This window comes from Oncorhynchus kisutch, linkage group LG2 (assembly GCF_002021735.2).
Source record: "Oncorhynchus kisutch isolate 150728-3 linkage group LG2, Okis_V2, whole genome shotgun sequence".
Lineage (NCBI taxonomy): Eukaryota > Metazoa > Chordata > Actinopteri > Salmoniformes > Salmonidae > Oncorhynchus > Oncorhynchus kisutch.
In genome coordinates this window covers 74,944,728-74,958,817 of record NC_034175.2, presented here as the reverse complement: position 1 = coordinate 74,958,817, position 14,090 = coordinate 74,944,728, and the positions used below count along the sequence as shown (strand labels likewise).

The 14,090-nt window shown below is 46.1% G+C and overlaps 1 protein-coding gene across 1 annotated transcript; it reads left to right on the top strand.

The window, feature by feature from the left end:
• The first annotated feature begins 6,744 nt into the window (after positions 1–6,744).
• Positions 6,745–8,317, top strand: LOC109905380 (oligodendrocyte transcription factor 1). The gene has a single exon (XM_020502718.2). It carries the CDS (start codon positions 7,032–7,034, stop codon positions 7,851–7,853), a length of 822 nt encoding a protein of 273 aa, XP_020358307.1. The 5' UTR covers positions 6,745–7,031; the 3' UTR covers positions 7,854–8,317.
• Positions 8,318–14,090: the final 5,773 nt, after the last annotated feature.

Genomic DNA, 14,090 nt, shown 5'->3' with positions numbered 1-14,090 from the left:
GAGGTGGTGGGGGGGGGGGGGTAGAGGAGGTGGTGGTGGGGGGGAGGGGGGGGTAGAGGAGGTGGTGGTGGTGGTGGTGGGGGGGGAATAGAGGAGGTGGTGGGAGTGAGTGGGGGGGGGAGTAGAGGAGGTGGTGGGAGTGGGAGTGAGTGGGGGGGGGGGGTAGAGGAGGTGGTGGTGGTGGTGGGGGGAGTAGAGGAGATGGTGGTGGGGGGAAGGGGGGGAGTAGAGGAGGTGGTGGTGGGGGGAAGGGGGGGGGGTAGAGGAGGTGGTGGGGAGTAGAGGAGGTGGTGGGGGGGAGTAGAGGAGGTGGTGGTGGGGGGGGTAGAGGAGGTGGTGGGGAGTAAAGGAGGTGGTGGGGGGGAGTAGAGGAGGTGGTGGGGGGGTAGAGGAGGTGGTGGTGGGGGGGGGGGGTAGAGGAGGTGGTGGTGGTGGGGAGTAGAGGAGGTGGTGGGGGGGAGTAGAGGAGGTGGTGGGGGGGGGGGGTAGAGGAGGTGGTGGGGGGGGGGGGGTAGAGGAGGTGGTGGGGGGAGGAGTAGAGGAGGTGGTGGTGGGGGGGGGTAGAGGAGGTGGTGGGGAGTAGAGGAGGTGGTGGTGGGGGAGATGAGGGGGTGGGGGTGGGGAGTAGAGGAGGTGGTGGGGGGAGGAGTAGAGGAGGTGGTGGTGGGGGGGGTGTACTTTTCTGCTGGACACCAGGTTCTTTCTTCCCTCCTTCATTCACTGTTTCACTCTCTTCTGTGGTGTGTCTGTGTATGTCTGCGCAGGTGTCCCTTTTAGGCTAGCCTCTATATCCCTCTCTCTCTCTCTCATTCCTTTTACAAACACAACACAGTGTTTTAGTAGGAATGTAATGGTTCTACTGAACACAGTGTTTTTTTAACAGGAACATCAGGATTCTACTGATTTCATTACTGCTCTGCCTAATACCCACACCTCCTGGCTTTAACAAGATGAGATGAGGGGTTGGAAATCACACACACACACACACACACACACACACACACACACACACACACACACACACACACACACACACACACACACACACACACACACACACACACACACACACACACACACACACACATCCATCCTGGCTGCCTGCACTCTGTTCTCCTGCAGGTGCTGTGAGTGTGTGTTTCCTGTCTGTGGAACTCCATTCAGCCTGGACCACAGTAGTAGGACCGCCCACCGGAGTGCTGGCAGGGAGGAGGAGTGCCTCCACATACATAGTTCACTCACAGAAAGACAGGAGAGAAAGAGAGGAGAGAAAGAGTGGAGGGAAAGAGAGGGGAGGAAGAGTGGAGGGAAGAGAGGGGAGGAAGAGAGGAGAGAAAGAGAGGGGAGGAAGAGAGGAGAGAAAGAGAGGAGGGACAGAGAGGGGGGAAAGAGAGGGAGGAAAGAGAGGGGAGGAAGAGAGGGGGGAAAGAGAGGAGGGAACGAGAGGAGAGAAAGAGAGGAGGGAAAGAGAGGGGAGGAAGAGAGGGGGGAAAGAGAGGAGGGAACGAGAGGAGAGAAAGAGAGGAGGGAAAGAGAGGGGAGGAAGAGAGGAGAGAAAGAGAGGAGGGACAGAGAGAGGAGAAAGAGAGGGAGGAAAGAGAGGAGGGAAAGGGAGAAAGTGAGGACGGAAAGAGAGGGGTGTGAGAGAGGAGAGAGAGAGGAGAGAAAGAGAGGATAGAGAGGGGAGAAAGAGAGGAGTCTTATCTGTCCTCACCCCCTGTCTTCCTATCTGTCCTCGCCCCCTGTCTTCCTTTCTGTCCTCACCCCTGTCTTCCTATCTGTCCTCACCCCCTGTCTTCCTATCTGTCCTCACCCCCTGTCTTCCTATCTGTCCTCACCCCCTATCTTCCTATCTGTCCTCACCCTCTGTCTTCCTATCTGTCCTCACCCCCTGTCTTCCTATCTGTCCTCACCCCCTGTCTTCCTATCTGTCCTCACCCCCTGTCTTCCTATCTGTCCTCACCCCCTGTCTTCCTATCTGTCCTCACCCCCTGTCTTCCTATCTGTCCTCACCCCCTGTCTTCCTATCTGTCCTCATCTCCTGTCATCCTATCTGTCCTCATCCCCTGTCATCCTATCTGTCCTCACCCCCTGTCTTCCTATCTGTCCTCACCCCCTGTCATCCTATCTGTCCTCACCCCCTGTCTTCCTATCTGTCCTCATCTCCTGTCATCCTATCTGTCCTCACCCCCTGTCATCCTATCTGTCCTCACCCCCTGTCATCCTATCTGTCCTCACCCCCTGTCTTCCTATCTGTCCTCATCTCCTGTCATCCTATCTGTCCTCACCCCCTGTCATCCTATCTGTCCTCATGGCAAGCAGGGGAAAGGGTAGAGGGAGGAAGGGAGGGAGAATTAACAGAAAAAAGGCACAGTGAGGCTTACTTCCATAATCACTGCCCCTTTCCCTGGCCTTTTTTGATCTGCTATGAATGGGACATCTGAGGGTTTGCAGCCTGACTTAATGCAGTCCCGCCAGGCAGCCTTCACCTGTGCTACAAGTCAATTGGTCTGTTGTTGGTTTTCCTGGACCTCTGCCCAACCCCTTCGTATAAAGCCAATTGGGTTAGTGTATACTAGGCTATAGCCTCTCACAATGGAGGGAAAAGAGCAAGCATCAACAGTTAGCTCAACAGCACGCCCATACCACCTATTCATCTGTAGCCAGCTAAATGTTTTCAATTACCACTCTGTGAGCGTCCATGCAAACGCTGTAGATACCTTGTGCCTGCCCTCTGTTTGTCTATCTAGTGTCTGAATGGTACTCTAGTGAAGGGTGAACGATTCACAAATGTTACAGTACAGTGGCACGTTCCCGCAAATCTGGTCACAGCCAGTTTTCAGATATTATTGAATGGCTTCGCAGATCAACACTCACTGTATTGCAAAATCCTACAATGCAGCACTGATAAACATTTTGTTTTGCCGTATATCATGGTACTGGCATCATCATAAAGCTACCGTGGGTTTTTAAAGTACTGTATTTTTTCACTACACTTTCTCTGTGGCTTTACCGTAAACGCCTATAGCAATATAGCAATGACACACACACACACACACACACACACACACACACACACACACACACACACACACACACACACACACACACACACACACACACACACACACACACACACAACACACACACACACACACACACACCTCGTCAGTTTATTATGTCATTCTACGGACGCTCTCCCATTGAGAGTCCTCAGTAGCTGTCATTCCATAGTCTGTCTGTCTGTCTGTCTGTCTGTCTGTCTGTCTGTCTGTCTGTCTGTCTGTCTGTCTGTCTGTCTGTCTGTCTGTCTGTCTGTCTGTCTCTCTCTCTCTCTCTCTCTCTCTCTCTCTCTCTCTCTCTCTCTCTCACGCCAACAATGAAACATTGCCAGGCATCATGACTATCAGAACCATTCATATTTTCATGTTTTTCTGAATGTATTCTCATTGACGAGAATTAAGGAGAAATTCAAGAGTGGCACAGTGGTCTAAGGCAACTGTATCTCTATGCTAGAGGCGTCACAACAGACCCTGGTTTGATTCCAGGCTGTATCACAACCGGCTGTGATTGGGAGTCCAATAGGACGGCGCACCATAAGCCCGGTGTCGTCCGGGTTTGGCCCGGCGGGGTAGGTCATCATTGTAAATAAGAATTTGTCCTTAATTAACTGACTTGCCTAGTTAAATAAAGGTTAAATAAAAATGAATTGAATAATGTAAACTTGTGTGTTCCTCACGTCTTGAACACCTCTTCTTCTTCGGAGGTTGCACGTACCACTCGCCTGACAATTGCCCCCCTCTAAGCAGGGCAGTGGAAACAAAATTGTCTTGCTGAGCCCAACATTCAGTAAAAATGCGGATGGCAGAGAAATGTTTTTGAAACAGCTGAAATGTATAGACATTTTCACGATATTTCAGACTTGTTTTATTGAGTTTTCACCCTGTAATTCCGGAAGTTACGTTCTGAAAATTGTCGTCGTAGCTTTAAGAAAGGAAAAAGCACAATGGTGTTTCTTCGCAAATTGGATGCTCTGAGCCACCATCCAAACAAGAAACCTGCAGCAAGAAACCTAATCAACTAACTAGGGAATGTTCAATGTTTTCAGTCACAATTTTGTATTTACCTCATATAGTGACTTCCATATTATTGATCAAATGAAGCCCGGTTTGTTCTAAAGCCCGGTTTGTTCTAAGGTAACTGTAACTGGGGGGGGGGGGGGGGGGGGGCAGGTAACCTAGTGGTTAGAGCGTTGGACCAACCAAAAGGTTGCTGGATCAAATCCCAGAGCTGACAAGGTACAAATCTGCCTTTCTGCTCCTGAACACGGCAGTTAACCCCACTGTTCCCTGGTAGCCTGTCATTGTAAATAAGAAGTTGTTCCTAAATGACTTGCCTATAAAGGTTAAATAAAAAAAGATGGATATGTCTTGCCAAGCTACATTTAGCTAACGTACGAATGAGAAAATAAAATATTTATTTGCCTGCATATATTTGTGAATCGTTACACTATTCAAGAGTATATTATGGTTTTGTTTGGATTATTCAAATGTAGCTGGCTAATATGTTTTAGAGGAAAAGGTGCATTGTTGAATAGCTTGCAAGCTTCCTGGCTTGTGGTTACTGTGATACTGATATCAACTGTACATTTGGAGCTACTGAGCAATACTATCTCTTTGCCAACCACCTTGAAAGGTAAAGGCAATACTATCTCTTTGCCAACCACCTTGAAAGGTAAAGGCAATACTATCTCTTTGCCAACCACCTTGAAAGGTAAAGGCAATACTATCTCTTTGCCAACCACATTGAAAGGTAAAGGCAATACTATCTCTTTGCCAACCACCTTGAAAGGTAAAGGCAATACTATCTCTTTGCCAACCACCTTGAAAGGTAAAGGCAATACTATCTCTTTGCCAGCCACCTTGAAATGTAAAGGCAATACTATCTCTTTGCCAACCACATTGAAAGGTAAAGGCAATACTATCTCTTTGCCAACCACCTTGAAAGGTAAAGGCAATACTATCTCTTTGCCAACCACCTTGAAAGGTAAAGGCAATACTATCTCTTTGCCAGCCACCTTGAAAGGTAAAGGCAATACTATCTCTTTGCCAGCCACCTTGAAAGGTAAAGGCAATACTATCTCTTGCCAACCACATTGAAAGGTAAAGGCAATACTATCTCTTTGCCAACCACCTTGAAAGGTAAAGGCAATACTATCTCTTTGCCAGCCACCTTGAAAGGTAAAGGCAATACTATCTCTTTGCCAACAACCTTGAAAGGTAAAGGCAATACTATCTCTTTGCCAGCCACCTTGAAAGGTAAAGGCAATACTATCTCTTTGCCAACCACCTTGAAAGGTAAAGGCAATACTATCTCTTTGCCAGCCACCTTGAAAGGTAAAGGCAATACTATCTCTTTGCCAACCACCTTGAAAGGTAAAGGCAATACTATCTCTTTGCCAACAACCTTGAAAGGTAAAGGCAATACTATCTCTTTGCCAACCACCTTGAAAGGTAAAGGCAATACTATCTCTTTGCCAGCCACCTTGAAAGGTAAAGGCAATACTATCTCTTTGCCAACCACCTTGAAAGGTAAAGGCAATACTATCTCTTTGCCAACAACCTTGAAAGGTAAAGGCAATACTATCTCTTTGCCAACCACCTTGAAAGGTAAAGGCAATACTATCTCTTTGCCAGCCACCTTGAAAGGTAAAGGCAATACTATCTCTTTGCCAACCACCTTGAAAGGTAAAGGCAATACTATCTCTTTGCCAACCACCTTGAAAGGTAAAGGCAATACTATCTCTTTGCCAACCACCTTGAAAGGTAAAGGCAATACTATCTCTTTGCCAGCCACCTTGAAAGGTAAAGGCAATACTATCTCTTTGCCAACCACATTGAAAGGTAAAGGCAATACTATCTCTTTGCCGACCACCTTGAAAGGTAAAGGCAATACTATCTCTTTGCCAACCACATTGAAAGGTAAAGGCAATACTATCTCTTTGCCAACCACCTTGAAAGGTAAAGGCAATACTATCTCTTTGCCAACCACATTGAAAGGTAAAGGCAATACTATCTTTTTGCCAACCACCTTGAAAGGTAAAGGCAATACTATCTCTTTGCCAACCACATTGAAAGGTAAAGGCAATACTATCTCTTTGCCAACCACATTGAAAGGTAAAGGCAATACTATCTCTTTGCCAGCCACATTGAAAGGGGAAGTCTGGAATGCCATGTAAATTGAAAAGTTGATGTACACATTATGTCAGTTGAAATCTCGTCGTGCTGCCTCTCCTTAAATATTTGTTGACGAGAAAAGCCTCTTCGTTGTTTTCTACACCATAGCATCACCACCCCTGACTTAGCTACTTTACTGAGGAGAAATGTGGTGACTTTGACTGAGATATGTGGTTATCTCACGTCGCTACCTTAAAAGATGACTAACTATAAGTCGACTTGGATAAGAGCGTCTGCTAAATTATTCAAATGTAAAAAAAGAAAAAAGAAAGTACATTTAAAAAATAAGTGTTTTTTGTTCAGAGAACAGAGCAGGGTTTCTCAGTGTCGGGTCGGGTCTGGTCGGGTTTGGTCGGAGTCCAAGAAGCAGCAGCGTGAGGAGAGAGGAGGGAAGCATTTAACTCACTTCCCTCTCTGTCTGCCTTGTCATTCTCTTCAGACACCCGGGGGGGGGGGGGGGGGGAGAAGTGAGTTAAAGGAGTACTGACTCTCACAGAGACTCACAGAGGATGAAGAGAGGAAGAGATATCAACAAGCAGAGAACTCTGGAAGACTTCTGAAGACTTCTGAAACCGACACTGAAACTGGTGCTCTCTTACTGACTAACATTTTTCAAAAACCAAGGAGGGATTCAACACCTGACCAGATGTACCAGAGGTCAGGGCAATGCACAGGAATGGAGGGTTAACGTTTGACTGAAGAGGAATAAGCAGAACTGAACAACATATTAAAGACTGAGCTTTGTTAGTGCACTTTTTTCTGGTTATCGAAGAGAACCACATTTCAGTGTCAACCATGAACGTTCTACCTAACCTCATGATCAGGTCTCACCAGGACGAGCCTCTTCCTCTCTGCTCCCCAGACCGCTACCTCCAGGATTTCTCCTCCTGGTGTCCCCCAGGGCTAGGTGCTGATCATGGGAACAGGCTGGGGGCCATGGGGGCACTAATTGGGCGTGAGAGACCAGGAAAACCCCCAATGGAGCTTAGGAGGAAGATCAACAGCCTGGAGAGGAAGAGGATGCAGGACCTGAACGTCGCCATGGACGCTCTGAGGGAGGTGATGGTGCCTTACGCTTCCTCCTCTCCTTCCTCCTCGTCCTCCTCCCAGGGGCCACACTGCAACCAGCAGCAGCTAGGACCCCAACCTGGACGCAGGCTCTCCAAGATCTCTACCTTAGTCCTCGCCCGTAACTATATTCTCCTCCTTGGCTTGTCTCTGCAGGAGATGCGTCGGCTCCTTGGGGAGGTCAGTGTTGGGGTGGGGGTTAACGCAAGGCCCGTCCCCAGGCTGCTCCTGGCCGGGGGGTGGCCCCTCTTCACCAGCCCCAGTCAGCTACTCCTTTCCTCCGAGTCTCTCCTGACCTCTGCCTCCTCCTCCAAGTGTCCTCTTCTGCCCTCTGGCCACTTGGAGGGCCCCGTGGTCCCAGTGCAGTGGGGCTCAGCTGGGGTTCCTGGAGGGCTACTCTGCCCCTGTGTGGTGTGCACATTACCCAGGTTCAGCCACCCTAGCCCTGGACCCAGGTTCAGCCACCCTAGCCCTGGACCCAGGTTCTGCCACCCTAGCCCTGGACCCAGGTTCAGTCACCCTAGCCCTGGACCCAGGTTCCCAAAGTGAAGCCTGGCTGGGACCCAGATCAGATGTGTTCTGGTTTGGTATGAGGGTGTCTTCTGCTCTGCTCTTCTCTTCTCTACTCCATCCTACAATTATGAATTTTTCTGAGTGGACAGACTTCTGGTTATGGACACATAAGAGTTTACTTTTGTTACTGTTGAATTAATTTAGTCTTTCTCATGTCTTTGACTAATTCAGATTTTCACAATGTTGAATTTGTTGTAATGGATGCTTGTCCATTGTGTTTCTTGGACTGTGGTAAGTGAAACTTAATATCTTTTATATTTTATAAATCAATTATATTTTATAAGATAAGAGATGTTCTAACACAGTAAAATAATTGTCATTTAATATTTACCATTTACTATAAAGTTATTAAAAAAAGTGTATTCGTACAAAGTTATTTCAACAAGTGTATTTGAATAAAGTTATTTCAAAAAGAGTATTTGAATAAAGTTATTTCAACAAGTGTATTTGAATAAAGTTATTTCAAAAAGTGTATTTTCTATAAAAGTGTTTACTCACATTTTTACTTCTAGGCTTCTGTGATTAGTGACAGTGTGTGTGTGAGTGTGGGTGTGTCTGTGTGTGTTTGTGGGTGTGTGTGTGTGTGTGTGCAAATGTGTGCGGATGTGTATGGGTGTGGATGTGTGTGTCTGTGGGTGTGTGTGTGTGTGTGTGTGTGTGTGTGTGTGTGTGTGTGTGTGTGTGTGTGTGGATGTCTGTGTGTGTGGGGGGGTGGGGGGGTGTGTGTGAGTACGTGTATGTGCATCTGCACCTCAGCAATATCAATATAACCTATAACCTCCGTGGTGTCTCTTTCTCATCGTCTCCTCTCCCTTCGTCAGGGATTACAATAATGACTCAAATACTGTTGATCCGTAAGGGATTACAATAATGACTCAAATACTGTTGATCTGTAAGGGATTACAATAATGACTCAAATACTGTTGATCTATAAGGGATTACAATAATGACTCAAATACTGTTGATCCGTAAGGGATTACAATAATGACTCAAATACTGTTGATCTATAAGGGATTACAATAATGACTCAAATACTGTTGATCTATAAGGGATTACAATAATGACTCAAATACTGTCGATCCGTAAGGGATTACAATAATGACTCAAATACTGTTGATCTATAAGGGATTACAATAATGACTCAAATACTGTTGATCTATAAGGGATTACAATAATGACTCAAATACTGTTGATCTATAAGGGATTACAATAATGACTCAAATACTGTTGATCTGTAAGGGATTACAATAATGACTCAAATACTGTTGATCTATAAGGGATTACAATAATGACTCAAATACTGTTGATCTATAAGGGATTACAATAATGACTCAAATACTGTTGATCTATAAGGGATTACAATAATGACTCAAATACTGTTGATCCGTAAGGGATTACAATAATGACTCAAATACTGTTGATCTATAAGGGATTACAATAATGACTCAAATACTGTTGATCTATAAGGGATTACAATAATGACTCAAATACTGTTGATCCGTAAGGGATTACAATAATGACTCAAATACTGTTGATCTATAAGGGATTACAATAATGACTCAAATACTGTTGATCTATAAGGGATTACAATAATGACTCAAATACTGTTGATCCGTAAGGGATTACAATAATGACTCAAATACTGTTGATCTATAAGGGATTACAATAATGACTCAAATACTGTTGATATATAAGGGTTTACAATAATGACTCAAATACTGTCGATCCGTAAGGGATTACAATAATGACTCAAATACTGTTGATCTATAAGGGATTACAATAATGACTCAAATACTGTTGATCTATAAGGGATTACAATAATGACTCAAATACTGTCGATCCGTAAGGGATTACAATAATGACTCAAATACTGTTGATCTATAAGGGATTACAATAATGACTCAAATACTGTTGATCTATAAGGGATTACAATAATGACTCAAATACTGTCGATCTATAAGGGATTCCAGTAATTACTGATCCATAAGGAGACCCCCCCTCCCCTTCCCTCTCCCACCCCAAATAGTTAACCAGTCATATTCTGTTTAGCAGTATTTAGGTTAGGGTGAACCAGTCCTATTCTGTTCGGCAGTATTTAGGATTAGGGTGAACCGGTCCTATTCTGTTTAGCAGCGTCACCCCAGTCTCATCTCCATTCATCTCTCTACAAGCAAAAGATCAAACCCACCGTGTAATTACTGCCCTTTTGATTACTTCTCCCCACTCTCCTTCGCTCTTTCTCTCTCCTTCGGTCTTTCTCTCTCCTTCTCTCTGTCCCTTAATCGAATTCTTGATGTTTCCTTCTGTGTCAAGGGGCTCGTATGGGCGGTTTGGTGGCACTCATTACACTCACCTCACAATACGTTCAAACGCCCAGAAAATGTGTCTCGGTGAATGAGGTTCACGGTGCAAAACTCCTCACCCCTCTGGAAGAAAGCAGGCAGCTCCATTTAACTGGGGATAAGAGGTGGTAGGTGGGGACGGTAGGGGCGGTGGAGTGGGACACCTCACCCACGATAGACAGTAGAGAGGGTAGGCAACATAGAACCCTGGGATTGGCCCGCATGAATAATAATAATGATCATAATAATCATAAATGTTAATAAAATACTCCAAATGATTGCTAGCTGTGAACAAGGCTCTTAGTGGGGGAGACCTGTGAATGGTGGTGGCCGGCTGAAAGAAGGGAATAGTGGGGACAAAAGCAGAGGTAGATACCATTAAGTGAGATTAAGCCTAATAGGGCTTGATATTCTTACAAGGAAAAGGGAGGAGGGAGAGAAAGGAGGGGTGGACGAGGAAGGAGAGGGGCTAGATTCAGAGAGGGAGAGATCAAAGTGGGACGGCCTAACTTCAAACCCCTCTGCATTTACATATAGCTGCTTTACGTCTCCAAAGGATTAGTCACCTTTTTCCCTCTCGCTCTCTTCTCTCGCTACTCTGATACCTATACCCTCCCTCCCTCCTCACTCCATCTCCCCCTCTGTTTATTCTATCCATGTAGTCTGCTGCCTCTCTTTCTCCCTGTTGATCTCTCTCTCTCTCTCTCTCTTCTCTGGCTACTCTGATACCTATACCCTCCCTCCTCACTCCATCCCTCCATCTCCCCCTCTGTTTATTCTATCCATGGAGTCTGCTGCCTCTCTTTCTCCCTGTTGCTCTCTCTCTCTCTCTCTCTCTCTCTCTCTCTCTCTCTCTCTCTCCTCTCTCTCTCTCACACACTCTCTCTCTCTCTCTCTGTCTCGCTCTCTCTCTCTCTCTTCCCCCCCCCCTCTCTATCTCTCTCTCTCTCTCTCTCACTCTCTCTCTCACTCTCTTCCTCTCTCTCTCTCTCTCTCTCTCTCTCTCTCTCTCTCTCTCTCTCTCTCTCTCTCTCTCTCACTCTCCCCCCCCCCCTCTCTCTCAATTCAATTCAATTCAAGGGCTTTATTGGCATGGGAAACATGTGTTAACATTGCCAAAGCAAGTGAGGTAGACAACATACAAAGTGAATATATAAAGTGAAAAACAACAAAAAACTCTCTCTCTCTCTCTCTCTCTCTCTCACTCTCTCCCCCCCCCTCTCTCGCTCTCTCTCTTCTCTTCTCTGGCTACTCTGATACCTATACCCTCCCTCCTCACTCCATCACTCCATCTCCCCCTCTGTTTATTCCATCCATGGAGTCTGCTGCCTCTCTTTCTCCCTGTTGCTCTCTCTCTCTCTCTCTCTCTCTCTCTCTCTCTCTCTCCTCTCTCACACACTCTCTCTCTCTCTCTCTGTCTCGCTCTCTCTCTCTCTCTTCCCCCCCCCCCCCCCCTCTCTCTCTCTCTCTCTCTCTCTCTCTCTCTCTCTCACTCTCTTCCCCTCTCTCTCTCTCTCTCTCTCTCTCTCTCTCTCTCTCTCTCTCTCTCTCACTCTCTCCCCCCCCTCTCTCGCTCTCTCTCTTCTCTTCTCTGGCTACTCTGATACCTATACCCTCCCTCCTCACTCCATCACTCCATCTCCCCCTCTGTTTATTCCATCCATGGAGTCTGTTGCCTCTCTTTTCTCCCTGTTGCTCTCTCTCTCTCTCTCTCTCTCTCTCTCTCTCTCTCTCTCTCTCACACACTCTCTCTCTCTCTCTCTGTCTCGCTCTCTCTCTCTCTCTTCCCCCCCCCCCCCCTCTCTCTCTCTCTCTCTCTCTCTCTCTCTCTCTCTCACTCTCTTCCCCTCTCTCTCTCTCTCTCTCTCTCTCTCTCTCTCTCTCTCTCTCTCTCACTCTCTCCCCCCCCTCTCTCGCTCTCTCTCTTCTCTTCTCTGGCTACTCTGATACCTATACCCTCCCTCCTCACTCCATCACTCCATCTCCCCCTCTGTTTATTCCATCCATGGAGTCTGTTGCCTCTCTTTCTCCCTGTTGCTCTCTCTCTCTCTCTCTCTCTCTCTCTTCCTCCATTTCAATTCAATTTAAAGCCTTATTGGCATGGGAAACATGTGTTAACATTGCCAAAGCAAGTGAAGTATATAATAAACAAAAGTGAAATAAACAATAAAAATGAACAGTAAACATTACACTCACAGAAATTGCAATACAAATGTCATATTATGTCAATATACTGTGTTGTAATGATGTGTAAATAGTTAAAGTACAAAAGGGAAAAACATAAACATAAATAAAGATAAAATAAATAAACATAAATATGGGTTGTATTTACAATGGTGTTTGTTCTTCACTGGTTGCCCTTTTCTTGTGGCAACAGGTCTGGGAGTTTATCAAATGTGGCTTTGTTTTCAAATTCATTGTGGATCTGTGTAATCTGAGGGAAACATGTGTCTCTAATATGGTCATACATTGGGCAGGAGGTTAGGAAGTGCAGCTCAGTTTCCACCTCATTTTGTGGGCAGTGAGCACATAACCTGTCTTCTCTTGAGAGCCAGGTTACCATATGGAAGCCTTTCTCAATAGCAAGGCTATGCTCACTGAGTCTGTACATAGTCAAAGCTTTCCTTAAGTTTGGGTCAGTCACAGTGGACAGGTATTCTGCCGCTGTGTACTCTCTGTGTAGGGCCAAATAGCATTCTAGTTTGTTCTGTTTTTTTGTTAATTCTTTCCAATGTGTCAAGTAATTATCTTTTTGTTTTCTCATGATTTGGTTGGGTCTAATTGTGCTGCTGTCCTGGGGCTCTGTTTGTGTTTGTGAACAGAGCACCAGGACCAGCTTGCTTAGGGGGCTCTTCTCCAGGTTCATCTCTCTGTAGGTGATGGTTTAAGGGCACAAGGCGAGCCGAGTCCCAGATGCAGACAAAGGAGGCAGATGGTAGAGCTCCGATATTTATTATAACAAAGGGAGGAAGCAAAGGCAGGTCGGAGACAAGCGAGAGTTCATAAACTAGGTCAGAGTTAGGTAGTCTCAAGGTCAGGCCAGGCAGGGGTCAGAAACCAGATCCGAGCCCAAAACAGTACAAGGGGAGGCTGGTAGTCAGAACAGGCAGGAGGGTGGTCAGAACAGGCAGAGTGGTCAGGCAGAAGGTTTCGGACAGGCAAGGGTCAAACCCAGGAGGGTCAAACCCAGGAGGACTAGAAACAAACAGAGACTGGGGGGAAAAATAGGAGGAAGGAAAACCGCTGGTTGACTTGGCAAACAAGACAAACTGGCACAGAGAGACAGGAAACACAGGGATAAATACACCGGGGATAATAAGTGACACCTGGAGGGGGTGTTGACAATCAGAAGGACAGGTGAACCAGATCAGGACGTGACAGATGGCTTTGTTATGGAAGGTTTGGGAATCAATTCCTTTAGGTGGTTGTAGATTTGAACAGCTCTTTTATGGATATCGGCCTAAATCTGCTCTGCATTAATTATTAGGTGTTTATGTTGTACGCTAAGGATATTTTTGCAGAATTCTGCCGAGTCTCAATTTAGTGTGTTTCCCATTTAGTGAATTCTTGGTTGGTGAGCGGACCCCAGACCACACAACCACAAAGGGGTTCTATAACGGATTCAAGTATTTTTAGCCAGATCCTAATTGGTATGTCGAATGTTATGTTCCTTTGATGGCATAGATGGACTTTCTCAGCTCGTACACAGGTTTGTGGAAGTTACCTGTTGCGCTGATGTTTAGGCCGAGGTATGTATCGTTTTTTTGTGTGCTCTAGGGCAGGTCTTCCCAAACTGACGTGAAATTACAAATTAAACCATCTAGTGTTAGGCGAAATAACAACACAATGTTACATACAGGAAGCCTTGCCA

What these genes read in the sequence shown, in the direction of transcription:
- LOC109905380 (XM_020502718.2), top strand. Translation starts at nt 7,032, where the DNA reads ATGAACGTTCTACCTAACCTCATGATCAGGTCTCACCAGGACGAGCCT.